The following is a 17,082-nucleotide window of genomic DNA, read 5'->3' as shown; positions in this document are numbered from 1 at the left end:
AAAGGAAACTCTGGATAATTCACTTTTCTGCCCATTGCTACAAAGATTTCTCTGTCTGCCTGTGCATTGCTCAGCTGAGGAGTCTGTCAGGTTGAGGAGGAAATTCTCCCAACAGCAGATTAATTTTTTTCTAGTACTGCTTTTAGTTTTTATGTGTGCCTGCTTCCCACTAGGAGTCTTCTCTAACCCCACTCAGTTGTTTTCCACTTGAGTAACCAGCTACATTCTGATGTGACAAACTCACAGTTTACATACTTACAGTAAAGCCATACACATCACTTAATAAATGCTAACAGTTTGGAATTCTGCATAACTGTATGTAAAGCACACATGATGAATTTATAAACTGCTGGCTTACTCTTGGAATGCAATTTATCAGGGCCCTGCCATTTAGCTTATGGAAGCAGTCCCATGGCATAGCTTCTCCAGCAAGAGAGAAAGCAGGTTGTGCTCATGTCAGTGATTCCTGCCATTACCCAATCTATGGGAATGGATTGTGTTTCACTTGAAAGTCATCCATTTCCTGTTTACTTGGGGGAGCACTCAAAACTTTTTAGAAATTCTTCCAGTTTTCTTGGCATGGGGCTAGTAATTCTTGTATAGATTTTTATCGTGGCCTCTTTTTCTAAAGATAGATATTTTGGCTGCTAATGAGTAGTTCAATAAAAAAAAAATCAAAGTGTTTTTTTCTAAAAAAGAATCTTGAAACATAATGTTCTTGGGGTTTCAAGTGTCCTTTTTACCCTTCCATAAAAGCTACATACATGGCTTTGTTCTGAAATCATTGAGATTCATGTCTTCTGCAAAGTAAGCCATTTTCACTGTAAATATTTAGATTTAGGCTTTTATTTATAATACTTAGATGTTATGAAGATCACCCTTTGGAATAAGTAAAAATAAATTCTTCCCAAGCAAGCATTTCAGTCTCTCTCCTCTGACTCACACATGGAAAGATAAAACTCATTAATTTTAGTCATGCATCAAAGGTTAGGTAAAAAACCTTTTTTCCTCCCTTTTACTGACCTGTAAAATCAAACCAGACCTTAATCTGATTTTGAGTTATTACATGCAAAGTTGATCTTGAAAGTACTTGAAGTCAAGTACTGAATGTTTTTTTAATAATTTTAGGACATTTTTATGACAGTTAGCTGTGGCTATAAAGCATAAAAAATACCTATCTGTCCAGTTTAGAAATGTGCAGGTTTTACAGTTGAAGGAAAAATATTTGTAAACAGTTTTTAGTTCTCTGAAGAAGTAATTTCAAATCATCATTTCAAATGGTTTGTGTGTTTCCAGAACTTTTTTTTTTTTGTTAAAACACCACAGAGAAGTGTCATTGCAGCCTGGACACAAAGTGGTGGCCTCAAGGACAGAGGGACAGTGAGCTGTGTCAACCCCTGGTGTCCCTGATTTGCCCTTCTATTGCTTGTCCCTCATCTATACCAGTGTTTCCTTGTTTCTGCTCACAGTCTCCATTAAAACAAATTGTTTGTCTCAATGGATGTTGGATTATTAAAAGAGAATCTTTGTGTCCATTTTACTTAAATGCGTCTCTTTGATTGTTTTTTCACATAAGATGTGATGAGGGTTGTTAGGCTGATGACAGAGCTCTTGCCAGCCTTCACCCCTGTGTTTATTTAAAGTCTCTGTATGATTTACTGCAAACCATCCCAGCGTCTCGCAAGTGTTTACTGATGGATGAGCTCGATTGAGACGTCCCAGCTCATAACTCACAAGTCACAACATAATTCAGAAAAGAAATGTCTGCTTTCAACACACAGCCCTCGTGCAGTGAAACGCCATCAAGTTACTCCAGATGTTGGTGATCACTGCAATAAAGATCCATGACATTGGTTAAGCTGCAGCTTCTCACTGTGTTTGAAACAGACTCTGCAGGGACTTGGCCTCACACAGTAGCAACCTTGGGTGCTGAACCACTGCTTCCAGGATGGCTCTGTGCAGGCTAAATGGGATGAGTATTTACATGTTGCCATTTCTTCTGTGTCCTGCAGAAAAATCATTCACCCTAGATGAATCATGCCCAGCCTTTAGTTTTACTTGCCTTGAACTAAATGTTTCCTCTTCCCCATAATTAAGCCATCTCAGGCACTCGTAAGTGTCAACATCTTGGAGCAGGTGAGATGCCAGTTAAACATGAGGTGGCTGAACCTGCTCTTGTGTGCTTGGGAAGCTGTTGAACCTGGTGAGGTTAAAGGGAATGTTAAAACCACTGGGGGATGGAAGTTTTCCTTGCACTTCTGCTTGAATTGCTGGCTTCCTGACTTGCATCTTTGATGAGGATAGTGTTCCTGAAGAGAAGCTGGATGGTGCAAATAAATGCTGTAGTCTGGAGGCACTGTGGCTTCTTGAACAAGAGCTTTAGGTCTGATATGTAAACAAACTCAGAGTTATGCCTCAGCTAATACTGCCATGTCAGCCAAGACATCACCAAATAGCAGGAAAAGCTAAGCAGGAGATAGTGATTTGAATCATGATGTGAACATGATGCCACCTGTACAAACACAGCCCTTTCCTAAAGATCTAAATCCTGTGCAAAAGGAATCAGCAGTTCCATGGTAAGTACTGATGGGGAGTATTGGCCTCAGTGCAGGCCTGCAGCTGCCTATAACAAGGACGGGTGGCTGAACCATGATGCCATTCCCTGTGGCACAAGGTTCATGGCAAACACAGGTTGGGAAGTTTCAGCAGGGGCAGGTCCCTTCCAATAACTCTGGACTCATCAGGGCAGCTGTCACTGTTAGCTTGTTCATTAGCCAAAGTTGAGTCAAATCACACAGACCTTGGCCTCAGACCTGGATTTTGAATCCTGATGATGAAATTGATTACATATGCCATAAAATAGCTTTGTTTTCTGCAATATAATCTCTTCATCACCACAGAGTATACAACACTCTTGGAAAAATCTGATCTGCCTCGTGGAAGAAGTCAGTGCTGCTAGTCAAGATTTGGTGCTACTTTTAAACAGCAGCAGATTAGACTTCCAAATTTGCATCAGAGGCTATTTTGGGCAGGGATTGGTATAATCCTGCTTGGTAATGGATGCCTCAATGTGCTGAACAGGGAGCACAAGGTACAGGTTGATCTCCAGCAAAGGTCAAATGCTGCTAGCACTCACCAAATATGGGTTTGGATAATAAATGGTTTTCCTTCTTGGGGTAAAGACACTGAGTTTTTCTGTCTTGGCATCAGTTGGACTGCAAGAAATAGATTGTTTTGTTTTTAACGTTATTCTAAGAACTGTGCTGGAGTGTTACCTGCCCAGTGCTGATAAACAAGTGGGAGGCAGGTCCCAGAGGAGCCAGTGTGGCTGCTGCTGTGGCCAGTCTGCCATCTGCAGGCCACTGCTCCGTGCTGGAGATGTGCAGAGCAGGGCTTGGGAGCTCTTTCTTCTCCAGAAATTAATTATTTCTAGCAAGTTGTTGCTTTCTAGTAAGTGCTATGTAGGAAATTTTAATTTTTTCCCATCTGATCCTATGAATAGTCATCTCTGTTCTTAAAGAAAGAAAAGACAGTGGGGACAAGGAAACCTTGGATTTATCGAAGTTGCTGAAAAATTGATAATTGTTGTTTTTATTGTCGTTCATTTTTGTAAGTAAACATTGTTGTGCTTAGAAATGGGACATTTCACAAGACATTCAAATTCTGTCCTTCATTCTCAAGTCCATTAAATCTTTAATAATCTTTTTGTGGGGCTGGTTTTAGATGAAAGTAGTACCACTATAATGTTCCATTTTGAATCTTAACAAGTTTGTTGGGCAGGGGATCTGTATATATGACAGCCAGGCAGCTTCCAATCCCCCCAGAATCTTTGGTTTTATGTTCCACAAATCAATAGGACTCAGTAGCAGAAATATTCCAATTGTTACTTCTTATTGCCCTGGTATTTGAAAGGCAAACAATCTGTGCTTTCCTTAGCTGTTTTTTAAACATTGCTAAAGAATCTTAAATGAGTTTTTAAGTTGGGAGAGAATTCACTGTAGATAAATTACCCTCAATTTACCCTTTTCATTGCTTTAACAAAACTTCATGTATAGAGTGAGATGTTTGGTATGTACCACATAACCTTTCCATCATTTTTGTCTTCGTTTTAGGTCTTCCTGAACAATACTACAGCCTCACTTGGTTCCTCAGCCCTATCCTGGGCTTGATCTTCACTCCACTCATAGGTTCGGCCAGTGACCGCTGCACGCTGAGCTGGGGCCGCCGGCGGCCTTTTATCCTTGCTCTCTGCATTGGGGTCCTCTTTGGAGTTGCACTTTTCCTTAATGGCTCTGTGATAGGTAAATAACAAGGAAATCCCCTCCATTCATCCTCTGCTAATGTACCTGCTTTGGGATTTTAATGCAGGAAGTAAAGATAATGTTCTGCAGTTGGTTTACCTCATATTTAATGTTAAAATCATTAGAAATCTCCAAAACCCTGCACTTGAGCTCCGTCCATCTTGTCTGTTATTATTTGAACTCAAAGTTACAGCACTGTGCTGAGCATTGTGCAATCCTAGCTGTAACTGGTATTAATAACAATGTTATTAATACAATGGTTGCCAGCATAATGTTTGCAGTCACTGAGACGAATTTGGTCGATCCTTGACATGGGAAAATTGTAGCAACCTGTTCACAGGGAAATGTTTCCTGTTGTGATCCATTTTCCCTTTAATGCATATCTGGCAACACATCCTGTTTCCAGCATTATTTCAAAAATTATCTTTTCACTTTTTCTTGTGCTTTTCTTAGACCCAGTATTGAAAAAGTCCAGAGCACATTTAGTATTTGTTTATCAAAAACTATGTGGGAAAATAATTTTTCCTGAACCCCCATCAAAGCTGGTAAAAATAGTTTCCCTTGAACATAGTTTACTACGAATTTAATCTACAATCTCTTTGTAAATTTATTGTAGGAGAGGTGACAGCAAGTAGGTTTAGGAAAATGTTTACAAAATGATTGGACTGCTGCAAACAAAAGGAACTTAGCACCTAATAACATCCTCTTGGCTCTCTTTTTTGGGGTTAGATGAAGCTCTATTGTGAAGCAGGTCTACTAATTGAGGGAAATGAGTGGAATGTTACCTTGGCCTGTTGAAGCCAGACTGGAATGCCATATGATTGGCTTCAGTTCTCTGCAAACTGCAGTGGAGGAACTATTCAAATAGACAACATTTAGTTTATGCTTTTTTAATTTAGCCAAACAATAAATATTATTTATTTGAATTGTTATCATATGGCATGGTCCTGGGGTGACTGTATGGTTTGATATCAGTTGTATTTAGTTGTCATCAATTGTATTTAGTTGTTGTGTCTCCAAGACTTATTCCTCTTCCTCCAGATGTTTGCAGGATGTTAGGCTGCAACCCCCTTACCAGATTTTAAGTGATAAGAGCTCTCTGTTCCATACAGTAGTTTAGATCAGAAGCCATTGATACCAGCAAGCAAACCTCAGGCTCAGTTTATAGGCTTATTCTGAAGCCTTTTAATAAATCAGCACAAAATATTGTCAATTTTTCTGCTTTGCTTGCCTATCCTCAGTCTCCAGTTACTTGCAATCCTAATTGCAATTTGGGACAACAGGAGATGCTGCAAAAACTGTATCAGACCCTCTTTCATAATGTGACCTCTGGCAGTAGGAGTCATAGGGAGGGGAACCAAGAGCACAGAGGTTGACTAATCCCAATTGTGATACAGCCATGTCCCAGGAGAACACCTTACTCAACTTCTGTTCTCTCCTGCCCTGTTCAGATTTACAGCAGATCTACAGCAGTGTTGGTGTTTTCTGCTGCAGGGTTCAGCTGAATGTGGAACATTTATAAATTTCTTTAGCATTCAAAGAGCTTGGCATAAATGAGGATTCAATATGCAGGAATCAGCGCTTGAGATTTAGATGATTTTTGGTGGCTTAGCCAGTTCATCTCCTTCCACAGACATTTTAATCAGTTACACTAATGGTTTTATCAGCCTCACATGTGTAACTTCTAAATCTCTATGATTCAAGTAATTTGTGCTTTTGTCACTGGTTCATCTCATGACAAATTATCCAGCTCTGCACTAATGCTGCCTTTCTACTCTGTAGACAAAAAGAATTTCATCTTATGCTGTCAACAGAAGCTGACTGATGCCTTTTGCAATGCAAAATACATCCATGTTGCTTCATCCTTAAAAGTTTTACTTATAAAAAGCAATCTAGAAATGTTTAAGGAAAGCAAAGAGAGCAATGAAGGGGTTAAATTTCACTTTATCCTGGTGTACTGTGACTACTGCACATTAAGCATTGTGTGAGGAGTGCTGCCAGCAGTGCAGTTACCTGTGGATGTGTCTGACAGATGAAATATGTCATTTTGGATGCTCCCCTCTCCCACCATGGCTGTCTTTTATAAAAATAGCCTTCAGCATCTGAAGGAAAATACATGGGATGAATATGAAATAATATCCAGTGCTCCCAGAGGTTTAAGAGATGCTTTAGAAAAATAACATTTTGATAAATGTCAGTCTGAAGAACATAAAAACCATCTGTGTCCCAGGCCTTCCATGATCCTGTGCCAAAGAGCTGAAATTGCCATTTTGCTCCATAAAGAAGTTTTTGCTGTAAACATGTTGGCCACCTCTCTCTTAAGGTGTTAAACTTGTTCTTAGGAGTTTGCCCTTTTTAAGTGAGATGCTCAGACACCTCTCCCATTTTTCCCCAGGTCTGGCTATTGGTGATGTCCCAGACAAGCAGCCCATTGGAATAGTTCTCACGGTGCTTGGGGTGGTGGTGTTGGATTTCTGCGCCGACGCAACCGAAGGGCCAATTCGGGCCTACTTGTTGGATGTGGTGGACAGTGAAGAACAAGACATGGCCCTGAACATCCATGCATTTTCAGCTGGTAGGGAGTTAGCTGAGATGGTTTTGGCAGCTGTTCAGTCTTCCTGAAGACCAGGTTGTGGCTGAATTGATTATTCCTGAACTCATGTCTCACTTTTTTCTGTTCCACAGGTCTTGGAGGAGCAATTGGTTATATGTTAGGAGGGCTGGACTGGACACAGACCTTCTTGGGTAGCATTTTTAAGTCTCAAGAGCAAGTCCTTTTTTTCTTTGCAGCCATTATTTTCTCTGTCTCCGTTGCTCTCCACCTTTTCAGCATTGAAGAAGAGCAATATAACCCTCAGCAGGACAGGATCGATGACGAAGGAGACACACTTTCCAGTGCCAAATTCAGTGGCAGCCTCCCCCCTCTGAATCGGCTGAATGTAATTAGTGAGGAAGAGCCCTATGGAGCTTCCATGTTCCATGATGAGGTTCAGTCAGAGCATGACCTCAATATGGAGTTCCTTGAGGTGAACATTGTGAGAAGCAAGAGTGACTCAGTTCTGCACATGCCTGATGCCACATTGGAAATTGAATCAGAGCTGCTTTTCCTGCATGACATCGAACCCTCCATTTTTCAGGATGCTTCATACCCAAACACTCCCCACAACACGAGCCAGGAGATCATGAAATCCAAGCTCAACCACCTGTCTGCTTTCCTCAGGGAGAATGAGAAGGAGGAGGAAATGTTGCTTGATAATCGTTTAAATGAAGATAAAGTCCCAAACATCAACGGCTCCCTACCAAAGGAGTTCCTCAATGGCCACGCCAGAATAGGCATGAAGCAATCCAGCACTTCCAACTCCATGCGGCGGCGCAGGCACATGTTCTACCGGCAGCCGTCCTACACCTTCTCCTACTACGGCAAGATCGGCTCCCACCGGTACCGCTTCCGCCGTGCCAACGCCATCGTGCTGATCAAGTCCTCGCGCAGCATGAACGACATCTACGACATGCAGAAACGGCAGCGGCAGCGCTGCCGGCACCGCAACCAGAGCGGCACCACCAACTCCAGCGGGGACACGGAGAGTGAAGAGGGCGAGACTGAAACCACCGTCAGGCTCTTGTGGCTGTCGATGCTGAAGATGCCCAAGGAGCTGCTGAGGCTGTGCGTCTGCCATCTCCTGACCTGGTTTTCCATCATTGCTGAAGCTGTGTTCTATACGGATTTCATGGGACAGGTCATCTTCCAGGGCGATCCAAAGGTAGGAGAGCCGTTCCCATGGGCAGACCTGCTCAGAGTCCCTCATTTCTGAGATGTGCTCAGTACAACAAAGGGGTGTTGGTGTTTGTGTCTGTTGCAGGCCCCCTCGAACTCGACTGAGCTGCACGCCTACAATGCTGGGGTTCAGATGGGATGCTGGGGGCTGGTGATTTATGCTGCTACTGCTGCTGTTTGTTCAGGTAAGAGACTGTGCAATCACACAGTGGAATGCACCTCATGCATTGAATCATTCCATGATTCACTTTTACCTAAGGTAAAAGTGAATCATGGAATATTCTGAGTTGAAAGGGACCCACAAAGATCATCCAACTCCTGTCCCTCCTGAAATAGTGTTGCTTCAGTTGGTATCCACCTCCTTGTTTAAGGTAAAGGATATTTTAGAAAAGCATTTCTTGTGGTCATAGGGGAAGTGCTTCTTTAAGAATCAATATTAAAAAGTTCCTCCAAATGTAGAGGTGGAAAAATGAACAGATGGTTAAGTGGCATAAAGCACAAAATGAAATCAAAGGATATTCAGTGGCATTTAACAAGCCTTCAGGAAACTAAAATCATGCCTGGTAGATTTGAGCATATGCAAGAGGGTTCTTGCAAAGATTGTTTTAAAATCAAAATTATAAATATGTATTTCTGAAAGTCATTCTGCAGATAATTTGCACTTGCAATAGACTCTGAAATTGAGAGTTTTTGCCAAAGTTAAATTCTGCCTTTTGCAGCACACAGCAGGCATGTCTGTTCAGCTCAGTACTGTAGGGATGGCTCTTTCTGAAGCAGGAACACATCCTGTTCCCAGTGAGGGCGGGGCTGTGCTGGTCAGACAGCCCAAATATGAGCATCTACCTCCTAAACAGGATATAGGGCTGCCATGGCCACATCAATCCCCTAAAATTTTAGTGAGTAAACTGATATTTAAGGGGAAATGTTTCAAACTAAAAAAAGTAGGTTTAGATTGGATATTGGGAAAAAATTCTTCCCTGTGAGGGTGGTGAGTCACAGGTTGCCGAGAGAAAGTGTTCCGGGCCAAGTTAGATGGGGCTTGGGGCAATCTGGGATAGTAGAAGGTGTCCCTGCCCATGGCAGGGGTGGTTGCAACTGCATGGTCTTTAAGGCCCCTTCCATCTCAAACCATTCTATGATTCCTGTTTTATTCTTTATCTCTGCAGCCTTGTTGCAGAAATACTTGGACAACTACGACCTTAGCATAAAAGTGATCTACATCCTGGGCACACTGGGCTTTTCCCTTGGCACTGCAGTGATGGCCATGTTCCCCAATGTGTACGTCACCATGATAATGATCAGCACGATGGGAATAGTCTCCATGAGCATCTCCTACTGCCCCTATGCGCTTTTGGGACAATACCATGAGATAAAACAGGTGTGTGGAATATTTGGAGTATATATGTGAATCAAGGCAGAACATCCATGTTTCTCTTAAGCAAAATAGATTTGTTAAATCCTGTTATTGAAGATACCTGCTTGGTTGGGATGTGTGCCAAAGCTTGAATGAATAGTAAAGAGCGGGAGCTGGTGCTGGAATCAGATAGTCTTGGCACTGAGTTGGCTCAGAGAAGGTCACGGTTGCTTTTTCCTGTGCTTTTCCTATAATACAATCTGGGTGCATATGGCAGATGAAGAGAAATTAAATTATTATTGGAGTGAATATTTACTGTATATCTAGTTGTTACTCCTGTCGTGATGTGGTATGGTAGTGTTACTCAGGTTTTTCACAGTCTTAGATTTTGAAATGAGCCTGGAAATGCAGCTGTAATTTTGGGGATTCATAAAGCAAAACAATTCTGCTGGAAACAAGGACAGTTTTACTTCCCAACAGTGTCATTCCACTGTTCCATTTGGATCACAAACTACAGGAGGAACTTCTGTTACGAGTTCCTGAATTGCAACTGGGGGGGTGATTCCTTGTTATGATCATAGAATTAATGTTTCATGTAATACCAAATGTTTCATGTAAAGTTGTTTTTACAAAACCTAATCTTGGAGCTGATGTGGGCTAGAAGTGACCCTGTCAATACCTGCCTCGTGCTGCAGGGTCTTGAGGAGGCTGTTGATAAGCAGATAAGGAGGCTCTTGCTCTGCAGTTGTGTCATGGCGCTGCACAAAGATGATGTAAAGTTGACCATGGGGCTGAGAAATTTGAGGAGAGTTCTGGTATTTAAGTATTGCTTTCATCCACTGTTTTACCTCCTACCACATTTCTTGTCTTTTCACAGTACATTCACCACAGCCCTGGGAACTCGAAGCGAGGGTTTGGCATCGACTGCGCCATCCTGTCGTGTCAGGTTTACATCTCCCAGATCCTGGTGGCCTCCGCACTCGGCGGCGTGGTGGACATGGTCGGCACGGTCAGAGTCATCCCCATGGTGGCTTCAGTGGGATCCTTCCTGGGTTTTTTGACAGCGACTTTCTTGGTGATTTACCCCGAAGTCAACGAAGAGCCAAAGGAAGAGCCGAAGGGACTGGGTCCTCCAGAGACAGCTGAGGGCAGCGGCGCGGGCACGGAGAAGCCAACGGTGCTGAAGCTGACCCGCAAAGGAGCCGCGGCGGCGGAGCCGGAGGGCGAGTCAGCCGTGTGAGGCCGCCAACGCTTGTTCACCCACATTCCAAGGAGTGCAGGTGCAGGATCAAGAACTTTTGTTGTGGGTTTTTTGTTTCCAGGAAAGCAAATTAGGACCTTCACTACTTGTAGCTAAAATTTGCAGAAGAAAAGGCAGTTTCATGCAAAAATGTAAATGAAATTCTGTAGTCCTTCCTCTAGGTTTGAGCAGGTCGCTCTGATGCTAATTGCTTTCTCTACAACTTAGAACCGTCATTTCTGAACACTTTTTTATTAAGAATACATTTAGATTTCAAGTAAGTTTTATTAATCTGCATGAGACTCACAGTGTATACAATTAGCAGTTAGAAAAATTAAGTTTTCAGCTGTTTTTAAACTAACAGAAAATGGAAGTTATCTCGACCTATAGTCTCTTGCCATTTTTTTGTCTGAACATTTCAGATTTCTCTATGCTTAGGCATCAATCGATTTTTTTCACTAGCATGATATTACTGGTCTGACAGCTACGTTAATTTTAGACTTCATGTTTTTCTTAGTGCAATTACTGCAGACTTCTTTTATTTGCAATTATTTTCAAAGAAAAAAAAAGCAATTACTGCAGTTTCTAAGAAACTGCCGTGAATTCTTTTAGTCATACTATTCACAACCACTCCCAAATCTGCTGCTTGTCAGGAGAGAGTGACACTGGGTGCTGGATTTCAGCTGTAGATGGAAGGAGCAGCAGCTGGGAGAGGTGACCAGCACTCACAGGTTTCTTTATCACAAGTGCTGCATTTTATGAATGTTGTTGGAATACGCTGTGACAATTTTTAGCTGAGAGTTTCACGTGCTGGTGAACTCGGGGGTTTTCTCAGCATTTAAACCTGATCATCTCTGGATGAAGCTGCCGCGGAGAAAGGGCATCTCTGGGGTCAGCTTTGTGGAAGGGGGCGTGCGGATTCTCTTCCGTAAGGAAAGGAAGTCATTGATTAATTGCACTTTTTACAATCCTTTAACCTCCTGGCTGGGAATGCAGCAGCCGAGGTAAAGGCATGGGGTCAGTACAACAAGGAGAACCCAAGGCCTACCTCCGTCACTTTATGGCATAGTCTGGGTGTATAAAAATCTGTGTCAGAAACAGTTTTTAGGCCTTAAAATTCAAATGTTGCTGTTCCAGTCCCTGTGTTGGAGGAATTGTAGGCCAGAGCTCTTCTGAGCTGCCGTACCAATGTCGTCAGCACATCCTCCATGTCCCCTTCTGTGATTCAGGACACAGCTGCAGTGCAAAGATACTTTTCTGGAAGGAGGTTCAAAGAGTTATGTTAACTTGATTTGAAATAGGTTTGGATCATTATCCAGCAGCCATTTAAAGCAGCTTTCAAAACTTGTGTTTCACAAACTTCCAATTGTCATTTGTAAGACATGTTTGTGATGCTGTTGACTCATTTTGCCTTGGGCCCCCCGGGCTGCCTCAATCCAGTGCTGGACAGGCAAACACAGCACGGTGTGAGATTCCTGCTGCCTCAAACTCCTCCTCTTCCAAGACTTGCAAATGCCTGTGTCAATCATGCTGCAATCCAGGCATTCAGACAAAGAAGCTGTATTTCAATATGAAAAGCAGTTTTTAATGAATTACTTGAAATGTCAATGTTTTTGAGAAATGGATGTTTGGGTGTATTTGTAGGTGGCATCCGTGGGTTTCTCTGAAGGCTTCTAGTCAAAGCCTATGGCCTCTGCTATCAAGGGTGATGATGTTTTTAGGCTGGTGACATCACAGAGCACTGAAGTACATGTAATCACACAGGACTTGGGGTTGTATTTGTTTTTCCAAGTGTCTTGAGGAAGTCTTTCTTTTTCTATGGTGAATATTTTTTATGTAGAACATGTACTGTGAACTGCATTCAGCCAGGGGAGCAATACTACTGAAGAGTGTGAGACCTTACTGAAGAAAGCAGTTGTGAGAAATTCTGCCGTGAATTTTATCATCTCAGTTACATTTAATATATTCTGGTGATGTTCTGGCATTCATGCAAGTTACATGCTGAGTTACACATTTTAAAGTGGCTTTAATATTTTAGTTTTGAAGCTCCTTGAAGATTCTGCTTTTGGTTAAACAACCGCTGTCAAGTACTCCTTATTTTAATCTCTACTGCTGGAAAGGTTCTTCAACAGTTTAAAAACCTGTATCTTCTGACTGGTGCCAGCCTTACCTTCTTTCCAAGGGTTCCATGGACCAGCATGGATCAAATCTCCATTACTCCACATTGCACTTTCTAAGCCAAGATCTCTTTCACTGCACTGTCACACTGACCAAGTAGCTGCAGAGAGGGTGGAGAGGCTGAAGCTCCCTCTGACTTCAGATCCCACAGAGGGAACATGAAACCATTTTAGGAGTGAGCTCACCCATGTTCATGGAGCTTTCTCAGCCAGAGAAAGGCAAGGATGGAGGAAGGACTTTCATTTGGAACCCAGAAGCTTCAAGCAAAGGCAGGGCAGGGCCAGTTTTGTCAGCATTTGGCATGGCTTCATTTCTAAGAGCTGGATATTAAAATCTGTGTTTGGAGTTGTTTATGGGGCTCATAACGCAGGAATACACACACTGCCACAGCAGGAAGCTGATTTCACTCCCTGGTAAAGGCAAAGGAAATAATTATTCATTGTAAATGTGCTGAAGTTTTTTGTAGTGTTGCCAGAAGAATTAACTTGGGGAGCCCCAGCCAAAGCATCTCCTCCTGTCCTTGGGCCAGCCTGGGAAACCCCCACACTGGCTTCACCCACTGAGGTGTCCCAAGGGCTTTTGCTTGGATGTGAAAGTTCTCTTTTAGCCCCAGAACTGCTCAGTGTAGAGTGGGCAATGATTTATTTCTTCATCTGTCCCTTACTTTTTCTTTTCATACAGAAATTATTTTTTTTGGCTATAATTAAAGTAGTACAGGTTTTGTGTTTGTTGCAGAGATTGTGGAAAGAGAAGTTTTAGGTGGCTCCGTTTGTTATTCCTGGTGACAACTAACACCTTTTGTTTTATTTGTATGCCTGTCTAGTTGAAGTCATCCCATTGGACCATCAGTGTAGTAGGACTAAGGTTTAGGGGTTCAATTCTGTGTTGTTCAATACTTTAAACAATTTCAACATGCTCTGCTGCAGTGATATGTGACACTAGGCACTGCTGGTGCCCAGACCCTCAAGGGCTGGGGTTGATCAGCTGCACATCTCGAGATATTTCCTGTGAGAGCAGAGGAGTTTTAACTGTCACCCCTTGGAAAGGGGCAGTGTGGGTTTGGCCCTGTTAAGCTGTTTCAGTCCAGTGAAATCTGTGCTGTTTGTGGACAGCAATTTCAGACTCCAGAAGCAATAATTTCTTAGTTTCTCTTCCTGCTGGTTGGTTGACTTTCATAGAGATTTATTGCCTAAATAGCCTTTTAATAACACAAATATGGTGTTTTGCTGGCGCTGACTGTGAGTAGTTGTGGAAAGATAGGGGTTGTTCATCATCAGGAGGGAGGAGGTCAGTAAATCCAATGGAGGTTTGTGCTCTTGAAACACACAGTGTCCTTTTCCCCTTTCATTTGGAGCTTTTTTCTAGGCTCTGAAATATTCCCAGCACATCAATGCCAATGCTGGCACTCAGACCCCAGGATGGAACAGGCTGCATGAGGTTTTCCTGACAGGCAAGGACTGAGTCTTTCTTATCCCTCTCCCACCTCATCTGAACCCCCCAGCACTTGGAATGACAGCAACAACCACGGTGCTTTTTGCCAGGTACCTCATTAAAACCTCACTTCCATCATGAAGAACATGTCCCCTGCTCTTGGTCTGGGATGAGCTTGGCTTCCTCCAGCATCCACCATGAAAAGCAGGATTTTCCTGGCTGCCAGATCTCACAGCCATGCAGGTTGAGGTCACATCTATGAGTAAAGGTAGAGAGGGTCACACTGTTCCTGGGAGAGCTGGGGCATCTGGGCAGAGGGAAGCACAGGATGCAGGTGCTGAGATTTGGGGGGTTTTTAGGGATGTGTGTGTGTTTGTACACTTCCAGACACTCTTTGGGGGTTGTTGGTTGCTGTCACTGTACTCCACAATGTTTTCAATTGAGTTGTTCCAGGTTTCCCTCATCCTAGTCCGATGCAAGACAAGCTCAGCTATAAATATGTATCCTATTTAAATGAACAAATGAACTCCTGCATGATACTCCAAGCACATGTAGCAGCTTCGGCATCTGAAGTGTCTGTGGTGAAAGAGAAATTGGTTTTCTTTGCAGCTGTTTTGTCCTCGTTTCCTTTGAATAGGCCAAATAAATGTAATGGACACCAAATATTGCACAGAAATGTTACTGATGACTGTGTGGAAGAAATACCAAATTTTATTTTTCTTTGCAGAAACTTGATGGTTCCAGAGAGTCCTTTAGCTGTTTTCCTTCCTTAAATGACAAAGCTGAACGTTTGTAAAGCATGTCACAAAATGGTCATTTGGAAAAAGTGGAGCTACCCAAAGTTTTCTCTTTGTCATGTTGCATCCAAAGGAGCTGCAGCAGCTCAAACACCAACTGGGGTTTGAATTTGAGGCTCAGCAGTTCAGAAACTGCCTCAGAAAACAAAGAAAAAGGCTCAATTTTTTTTCCTGGCATGGCACTCACACCCAGTGATCTGCTCATTAAGATGTTCCAGGTTTTCCTGTCATTTAAATTAAAATCATCTGGAAAACCGATTTGGTTTGGTTCCTCAACCTGAGCAGCTTCACCTGAATTTCCACCTCAGCTTCCCTCGCCCATGCGAGTACAAGGGGTGCCCAGGAGGACAAACACATCCCCCACCAAAAGAGAGCGTCTGCTGTAATTAAAGGGCTTTTGATGCCCTTGCAACCTGCTAAAATGTTAAGGAAAATGCAGAGCATGGTTCAATTTGACCTGCTCTGGCACATTTATTCTTAAATTTGGAAGTTTGGGGTGAAGCTCTGGGAGCATTTAATCAAACTTAGTGTCACATTATTTACTGTGCACCTACTCAGTCCTTAGTGACAGCCAAATTGTAGTAAATGATCCCAAAATCCTGACTTTTCTCTCAACAAATTGGCAGTTCCCAATGTGAATTTGTTTTGCCTGATGTAACATGAACACTAAGCCCTTTAAGTAGCCAAATGACCAGCTTATTTTAAATGCCTCATATTACTAGAAAGCTGCATATAGGCATCTCATAGTGGGGAAAAAATTAAAAAAAAAAAAAAAAAGAGAATATTTAGTTCCTTTGTGAACTGGCCATATGACAACTACTTTTTTATCAACTTATTAAGTTGGGGCACTATAATAGCTCTTGCTGAGTTTAGCAATGTTTATAAGCATGTGTTAAACACATAATGTTGTTTTATGAGGAAAAAGGGATAAAGAAAAGTGATGTCACAGATGAATGTTTGAGTGCGTAGACGGCATAATGTATGTATGATTTTTATTTCTACACTGTTGAGCTTATTTTCTGTTTAAAGGTTAAAAAATTGTTGCATGAGAACTGTTTTATTGTGTTCTGCACTTTCTGTTCTTTTTGTATAATCTTGATTTTATTTTTCATTTATGCATAGAAAAGAAAAAAATCAGTTTAGAAATATTCTACTCCATGAGACATTGTGTTCCAATCTGTTGTTCCGAAGTTCGATCTTAATAAACATTTCAGTAAGAGTTGGTGGCTTGTGTCCCTGTGGTGTTTGTAGAGAAGGTGAGCAGAGGGACACCTGGTCCCTGAGCTGTGCAAGGCAAATAACACTCACCTGCACCCCAGAGCTTCGTGAGTATTTCCAAAAATGCCACTGCCAAACATTGCCTGGCAAGAATGCAGGTGTTGCAATTCAGAGATGGTTCTAAACTCACTTGACACTTGCAGGGTTCAGGTGTAACCCAAGAGACAGCACAGAGGAGCAAAATGGGGATACCTGGGGTAGGTGTGTGTCCCCACCTCCAGGCTCTGCTCTGACAAAGGGTGGTGGCTGTCACACAGAATCTGTCACCACTCATGCCATCACTAGGGCTGAAGAGCTGAGGGTCTCCCCAATCACCTCTGAGTCTATGATTTAATAGCCACAAGCAGCTCCCAAAGGAATCAGTTCACATCCAAACTCATCAACCTCTGGGACCATTGCAAACAAGAAGGGAAAGCTGGAGCCAGATCACAAACATCAGCTGATGTGTAAACTTGCAGTGGAGACCTCACTTGTCCCATTTGATTTCTAGTTTCCTTGACAGAGTTCATCTGTGATTCTTCCTAAACGAAATTCCTCAGAACAAGTATCGGCAGCTCTTGGTTCATTTTTCACAGAATCATCACAGAATTAATTACACTGGACAATACCTTCAAGATTGAGTCCAGCTTATGACAAATCACCACCTTTGTTAAGTAAACCAGACCACTGAGTGTCACATCCAGTCTTTCCTTAAACACCTTGAGGAACGGTGACTCCACCGCCTCCCT

General features: G+C 42.5%; 1 protein-coding gene across 1 annotated transcript in view; it reads left to right on the top strand.

The window, feature by feature from the left end:
- SLC45A4 (solute carrier family 45 member 4) overlaps positions 1–16,295 on the top strand; it is a 62,661-nt gene extending 46,366 nt beyond the window's left edge. The window contains exons 3-8 of the mRNA XM_009088415.4: positions 4,113–4,301; positions 6,697–6,876; positions 6,987–8,062; positions 8,162–8,261; positions 9,243–9,454; positions 10,308–16,295. Of these exons, the coding sequence (XP_009086663.2) occupies positions 4,113–4,301; positions 6,697–6,876; positions 6,987–8,062; positions 8,162–8,261; positions 9,243–9,454; positions 10,308–10,670 (2,120 nt within the window). The 3' untranslated portion in view covers positions 10,671–16,295. The remainder of the gene's footprint in view (positions 1–4,112; positions 4,302–6,696; positions 6,877–6,986; positions 8,063–8,161; positions 8,262–9,242; positions 9,455–10,307) is intronic.
- Positions 16,296–17,082: the final 787 nt, after the last annotated feature.

The sequence above is a fragment of the Serinus canaria genome, chromosome 2 (genome assembly GCF_022539315.1).
Source record: "Serinus canaria isolate serCan28SL12 chromosome 2, serCan2020, whole genome shotgun sequence".
In the NCBI taxonomy this organism is placed as follows: Eukaryota; Metazoa; Chordata; class Aves; order Passeriformes; family Fringillidae; genus Serinus; species Serinus canaria.
This window is presented reverse-complemented; position numbering and strand designations above follow the sequence as displayed.